The sequence below is a fragment of the Mesitornis unicolor genome, unplaced genomic scaffold (assembly GCF_000695765.1).
Source record: "Mesitornis unicolor isolate BGI_N332 unplaced genomic scaffold, ASM69576v1 scaffold1815, whole genome shotgun sequence".
NCBI classification, from domain to species: domain Eukaryota; kingdom Metazoa; phylum Chordata; class Aves; order Mesitornithiformes; family Mesitornithidae; genus Mesitornis; species Mesitornis unicolor.
The window spans coordinates 79,988-87,446 of NW_010187316.1; the positions used below are offsets into that span (position 1 = coordinate 79,988).

The window sequence follows — 7,459 nt, forward strand, 5'->3', positions numbered from 1 at the left end:
CCTGTTGACCCTCTTCATTCGCAAGCTGAAGAGGGTAAGAATGGATAGGGAGCTCCTGGCAGCATCTGCCTCTCCTTATCAGCCCTTTGCTCATGTTAGAAAATCCTTCCCAGGCCAGTGGGTTTGCCGAGTTCACAGAAAAAAAACAAACATAAAAAATCTGGTTCATGATCTTTTGAGGTCCCTTCCAATCCCTAACGTTCTGTGATTCTGTGATTTACTGCTCACCTTTGTTCCCTGTGCAATCACCATGCTGCTGATGGGTGCCCAGGATTCGTGACTCACGAGGTTGAGTATGAGCAAGCCCTCAAGCAAAGCCTGGGTGGGGGCAAGGCTCTGAGACTCAAAAGCATTTGGCTGCCTGACTCCCACCAAAGGCATCCCCATTCCATTTAAAGCTGTAGGAGTTTGGCATCTCAATGTCTTTGAAGGTCTGAGTGAGTGGGAATGACAGATCTTCACAGACCACACTGGGGTCTGTTTTGCACACAGTGTCTGGTATAATTACATCACTTTCAAAGTGATATTTCACTGACGTAGTTTTGGTGGTGCAGCCTCTAAAGCAGATGATCCTCTATCAGCACGATAACATTAACTGCCCCTGCAGCTGACCATCCTTCTTGTTCAAGGCTGACTGTGATGGTTTAAAGCCCCTTTTTGTTGATGGCACCATTTCTGCCTTGCATAGTGTGTGCAGGTTAAACCACAGCAGAGTTCATAAGCAGAAAAAAACTAATTATTTATAGTGCAGAAAGATGTCAGAGCAATTTGGAGGAGCAGATGGATTTGAGGGAAGGGAGATATGAAGGCAACAGGGTGCATTGCAGGACATGCAATGAGGAATGGCTGCACACCGCTTTGTCCCTCACTCCTCCACCACAGCAGCACTGCATGAAGGCCTGCCTGTATCTTAGGTTTTACACTGAGAACATCTATTGACTGATGGGAATGCAGGACCAGATCTCCAAATCAGGGTGGTGTGGCAGCAGTCACTCTGCCTGCCTCCTGACTGCCACAGACCTTCATGACAAGAAATGCATGTGGGTTTTAGGGGAGAGAAAAATTGAGGTCAGCTGAAGATGTGAAGAAACTTTGTAGCTACAGACAAACTACAGAGCAAGTCTACAGAGCAAGTGGGACCAGTTCTAAGTGCTTACTAGTAATAATGAAGCAATGACTGCAAACCCTTGGGAAAATGTAAGTTTAAAAAGTAGCAAAGGGTTGCAGATTTTTTTTTTATTTGTGTGATACCAAAACTTGACATTTGCTTGTTGGATTGTTAAAAGATAATAAAAAAAAAAAATCTTTGTTGCTGTAGAACAAGATGACATGTGAAGGCTGCTTTCCAGATGAGGCTTTCCAGATAGTGTTGGTTTATGTTTATGGTCTTCTCTGTTTTTCTATTACAAACCCTTACTCTCAAGGATTTATGTCAGGAATTAGCTCTAAATTAAATTTCATATACAAATTACGTTGCCACAACAGAAAAAAATACATGGTCTCTGAGACCATTTTCTTAAAGCCTGCCTTCTACACATACAGGGACAAATTCTATACTTAACAATTCTTCATCATTCAAATATTGTTTCAAATTTCTAATTATGCCAAAGATTTGGTATTCAGTGCACCTGAATAAAGAAACATAGGAAGCTCTCTGCACCTTCCCACTCCCTTATTGCTTTTTTTGGGATGGATTCAGTTAAAAGCTCTACTCAAGAGACTGGTAGGAGCAGACTGGTACACATGTCTATCAAGAAATGCTCTTTCTGAAGCACCACACACACTTCCATTTCTATCCATATGCCACTTATCTGTGTCCTGTCCAGGGTCAGTGGGTGGTTTGAAGCCAGACTTTATGCCACCTGACTTTTCCCAAGCACCACTGTCCTTCTTGGGACTAACTTTCTGTGTACTTGGGATGGTGAAAGGCAACTAAACCAGGAGCTATTAGCTTCTGTCTTTTCAGTCTAATTATGTTTGTAACAAAGCATACAGAGCTGGTAATATGCTTTTCAAACAAATGCCTGGAAATGCATACATTATGGACATACTTCCTAGCTGTAGAGAAGGAAAGATGAAAGTCACAGGGGCAGTTAAAGCAACAACAAAAGAATATTTACTTGTATGGGTGCTGGATATGTTTTACATGTGATCCATGACTGACGTACAACATTTAGGACTGATGGACTGTGTCTACCTGACTTTCCATAAATCTGTGTGTTTGTGTATAAGAGTGGCAGTCCAGGTGCTCTTTGAAGGAAAACATGTTTCAAAATGGATGGACTGCAGAAAACTTTTAGATTAGGGTCATCTTTCCTTACATTTCTCATGTGAAGTGGATAATCTTTTTGTTCAGTAGAAACTGAACTTCTGTCAAACTGATTCGAAATTATGTGTTTGAAATTACATATTTGAGTCTGGGTGCTATGAATTTCTCCAAACTCAGATAATTTCAGTAAATTTGTCAGAAATTATTTGAAAGAAATAAAAAAATCTGAAAATTTGTAAGCAGTCTATGAAATTTATAATGTCTAGTCTTCTGATGACTGGTCTTGCACAGCTTCTAACCACATACGACCTATCTTTGCTGGGTATATGAAAAAAAAACACTGGCAGTTGAATTCCATCTGTTGCATATGGCCACCTCTTGCTTTGCACAATCATGAAGGAAAGTTATTTTTATCAGCAATGTTTAGACATGTGCCGAAAATATTTCTCTTGACTCTACAGAGGGCCTGTATCATAACACCATATGTTAATACAGACCCACATGGATTTCATTGAAGAAACCACTATGTCACATATGAGGAAAGCTAGAGGATGGTGTTTCTTTTACATAAAAAGTCTCACTATATTTAAAATAGCCAAAGGGAGCTTAACCAACCCAACTGTGAAACATGCAGCCCTGTGGGCAGTATTAACTTGAAACCCTTGATGCAAACACAAAGATGCTGACAGATAGCGTTATCCTCTTTTACCTTTTTCTATCTTCTTTGTTTTCTAGCCTTATTCCTCTGAAATGAAGACCAATCATTACCTGTCAATCATAATGGATCCCGATGAAGTCCCCTTAGATGAGCAATGTGAACGTCTGCCTTACGATGCCAGCAAGTGGGAGATTGCAAGGGAAAGGCTTAAACTGGGTAATATTGGCATACTTTACATTGGGTTTGCAGTAATTGATTGCAATGTGCTTGTACAGGTAAAGAGGAGCCAGATGTGCTTTAGACACACCTGGTCCATGACTGACATACAGCATTTAGGACTGGCTGTGTCTACCTGGCTTTTCATATATATTTTTTGAGTCCAGGTAGGAAAACTTCATTTTTTGCAGATTGATTTACTTAAAACACGACATAAAAATAGGGCAACCAAAATCTTCAAAACAGACCTTTGACTTGGATGCTTCTCTCTCTCCAGACTCAGAAGCCTGACCTTTGGCATTTACTGTAATTTTCTTCCCTTGTAACCTGGTTCTGTTCTCATCTGGTAAAAAACCTATGCAGAAATGGGTCCTCACACTCCACCCACTATCCCTCCCTGTTTGTTCCTTTTCTCCTCTCTCCAGCACACTCTCTCTGTTTTCCCTCTATGCTGCAGATTTTTAAACATTCTTGTCAGTGCACTATAAAGTGCAAGAATGTGACACGTGAGTCCTCACAAAAATAGATAAATATCCATGGAAACTTTCAACCTGCAGCTAACTTTCCTACAGTCACCCCAGTGAAAGGCATGGCTTTGGGAGCATTCCTTATTTGCTTGGCCTAGTGTGGGGCAGGAAGGTAGGTACCAGATTTTGAAGTTGAGGAATCCCTCCAGAAACCACACAGATTTTAGCAAGAGAGTCAACATTAAAATATCAGTGATAAGCTCAGAATGTTGCAATAGTGCTGTTTGTTCTTTCAGGCATGCATTAGATTTGTCCTACAGCAAGGGCTCGAAAATCCCTGCATTTTAGCTAAGAGCTGTAACAGATTCCTTCTGTTCCTGGCCATCAGGGACAGAGGGTGATTAAAACATGCATACAATTAGGATCACATTTAATTTGCCTGCTAGAAGTCACAAGGTGACCAGTTGCGGATAAGCACAGCTGAAATATATTGCTAGCAATTTATAATTGTCATACACAGTTCTGGGAATACTGAAACATAACCTTGTGCTGGAGTGTCTTCAAGCTTCAAATAGTTTTCTTACAATGATGGACCAAGAGCTTGGATGTGCAAGCAATGTGATAGCTGGATTATACGATGCTTTATTTATTTGTAAATCCCACAGAAAGAAACAAGCAGAAATGGAATGTAAACACCAGGGAAAAACCCACATCTTGCAGGGTTGGTGTTTGGAGCCTGGAGGTGAGGAATGATGACCAAAGAATGAGTTAAAAGTGGAAGAACTGGTGTAAACAAATAAAGAATGCTGACAGTGAGTGAGAACCAGATTCAGAGAAGCTGGGTATGTGCAGTATGCTAGATTAGCTCAGTGCAAGTCCTGCTTACATGGCAGTTGGCTCATTCTTTGAGTAACCTTGGCAGTCCCTGAGGATTAGCGTCTCACAAACACAAAATGTGTTTCTATGGTTTTTTTTAAACTGTTTTTACTTAGAAATGCAACCCCTTCCAGCATCAGATATGTCTCTTTTTCTCTTTCCGCCTACTTATCTTCCAAGATATTGTAAATTTTGCAAATAAGTCTCTCCTTTCAGCCCACATCTCCTTCGCTATGCGTTCCTCCAACATGCATGCATGCATACATACAGCCCATGGCTGTGATGTGGTGCTTATATAACAGGACTCCCCTTTCATCCGCAAGAGCTATAGACGTTACAGGAAATTTTGTATGGGCACCACTGAAGTCAGGATAATTAACATTCAATATAGATTAGTCTGAGAGCAAAATATCGTCTTTTTCTTAGGCAGAAAAATGCTGGGGCTATCAATCGCTGTCAGTGTGGTAGGCAATAATGTGACAGTGCAGCATGTTAGCTGAGCTATCATGCATTTCTCACCTTGCTCTTGAGCTTGAACTTCCTAATCGATGAGAGGTCACACAGTGCTGATGCTGTGGCACAGGACCCTGAGGGAGTGCTGCCACATGGCTCTGGTGCAATGTCAGACATGCTGGTGGTAGATGGCTTCCTGAGCCCTGTCCCTCTGTGCACTGCAAGACTGCAGCGTTGGCATCCAGCAGCGCGCCTTCCATTCTCCTTCATATGCAGAGCTGTCACACCTAACACAATGGAAAATGTGAAGTCGCATCTGGGGAAAACCCCAATGACTCAACCTGCAGTAAAGGATCTGAGAAACAAACAGCCCTTTGAGCCTCTGCCTTCCCATAGACATGGAGAGCAGTGTCTGCAAGTCCATTTTGCTGATGCCCCACTCCAGCAGGTACCTGCTAAAATGGGACTGAAATGAAAACCTTCTGATCCAAAACACCTTGACTGAGGGATATGTTCACTTTAATGGGTTCTGAGTTGCCTCAGGAAACCAGAATCAAGTGCAGAAAATTTAAGTTTAGTATTTTGCTTCTTTGGTCTGAATGTAAATGCTGCAACATTTCATACCTGAGCATTACACTACACATGGCCAGTGCAGCTGCTTGAAGACTGTGACAAGTTGACTGCTCACATGGTTGGGCAACCTAATACTCCTCTGTTTAATTGGTCTATTTAATAATTTTGTTATTACGTTGTGTGTCAGCATAAGGGGCTTTTGCAAAAGCAATCTGATAAGAGTCATAGACACGATCTACATATTAAACTGAAGAGCAATATATGCACTGAAAAGTTAAAGCAACCCTATTTTGTGCTAACATTTAGCACAGTACAAGCAATAGTGGAGCAACAAAGACTAATACATCAAGTGTTATTACAGATTCCCATTAAATCACAGTTGTTGTTTAGAGAAGGAAATGTTGTTTTCAGTGCTCATTCTCCTCTGTGAAAGGTTAGCGGCTTTGTGTAGCTTTATGAGCTAACTGGTGTGTTTTCCAAGTGGTGACTAAGTAGGTTATCTCTATGGGGGAAGTGAGTTAACAGTGATGGAAAGACATTAAAACTATGGGTTAAACAAAGGTATGATGGGTTTTATAGGGCTTCAAGCTGCAACTTTGTCTTGTAGAACAGTCAATACATTAAGGACTAAGAAGATCAATTCACCAAGAAAACAGAGATCTTAGTCTTAATGTTGCTTCCCTTGTACATCTTCTTAATGAAGAACCTATATGAAGTAACTGAAAAAAGTCACTGTTAATTTTCAAAGCTATACACGGATTCACCTGTATTTGTGCATCAAACACTAAGCTCTTCACAAACCAAGGCTCAGTCTGTTGATGCCTTTTGGCCATGTAGATTAAGTTCTTCAGGGTTTTTATTTGTTGTTAAAAATGCAATACTTTTACACATCTAGGGGGAAATATATTTCTGGGTTGTTTCTTTTTTGGCTTAGTATATTCCACTTCATGTTTCCATTGCTTTGATAACGTATTCTATTTACTTCTACTGAGAGACATACTGAGAGTTACAGTTTAGAAGTGTGATACACATAGAAAAGGTAGTATTGATTTAATTTAGAACTGTCAGCAGATCTTTTTCTCTGCTTGTGAGTGTCTGGGTGGGATTTATCTCTCACTTAGACATCAACAAGGTAGATGTCCAAGTGAGAGCTAGTCAAACAGATGTCCATCATAGGGAAAGGAAATTGTCCTGTGGAGATGGCTATGTCACATGTGCATATCTGAGAAATAAATATATGGCACATGTTATCCTTTGCTTTTATTTGAAAAGCTGGCCTTTATTTTCTGCTCATCTATACACTGCAAAGCCTGCTGCTATGTGCTTGCTGGCCACTTAAGTGCCTGAGTTCTGCAGAAGATGACAGACAAATGCAGTCTGAAAATAGTTACCTGAAAATAAAATTTATTTCCAGCTGATCTGATGTGCTGGCAAGATTTCTCTGATCAGAACTGTGCCAGCCACTTAAGAAGGGCCGAGGCAGCCAGGCCTGTCCACATGAGCACTGTGTCAAAGAGGCAGTCAATACTCCTTGCTTCAAACACTAATAAATCATGAAGCTAGCTGTGAAGTTCATAAGATCAGCATAAAATGTCATGAACTCTAGAAAAGTTATAACAGTACCCTTGGAGCCTTACTTGGTTCTGAACATGAAGGAAGAGGACACATAGCTTCTAAATCATTTTACAAATACATTAATAGTAAGAGAAGGACCAGGGAGAATCTCCAGTCCTTAAGGGATGAAAAGGGGAAAATGGTGACTAGGGATGAAGACAAGGCTGAGGTGCTTAATGCCACCTTTGCCTCGGTCTTTAATAAAGGCAGATGCTCGCCGAGTGCCCAATCTCACGGGCCAGAGTACAGGGAAGGAGAGCAGAATAAAGCTCCCGAAATACATGAGGAGTTGGTTGAGGACCTGCTAGGTCAGTTGAACACACAAAAATCCAT

The 7,459-nt window shown here is 41.0% G+C and overlaps 1 protein-coding gene across 1 annotated transcript in view; it reads left to right on the top strand.

Annotated features, from left to right (window-relative positions):
- Positions 1-3,202, top strand: part of FLT1 (fms-related tyrosine kinase 1) — a gene marked incomplete at both ends in the record, with an annotated part of 69,402 nt that extends 66,200 nt beyond the window's left edge. Inside the window, 2 exons of the mRNA XM_010185381.1 lie at positions 1-34; positions 3,005-3,202. The exon at positions 1-34 is cut by the window's left edge and continues 97 nt beyond it. Coding sequence (XP_010183683.1) covers positions 1-34; positions 3,005-3,202 — 232 coding nt within the window. The remainder of the gene's footprint in view (positions 35-3,004) is intronic.
- Between the last annotated feature and the right edge of the window lie 4,257 nt (positions 3,203-7,459).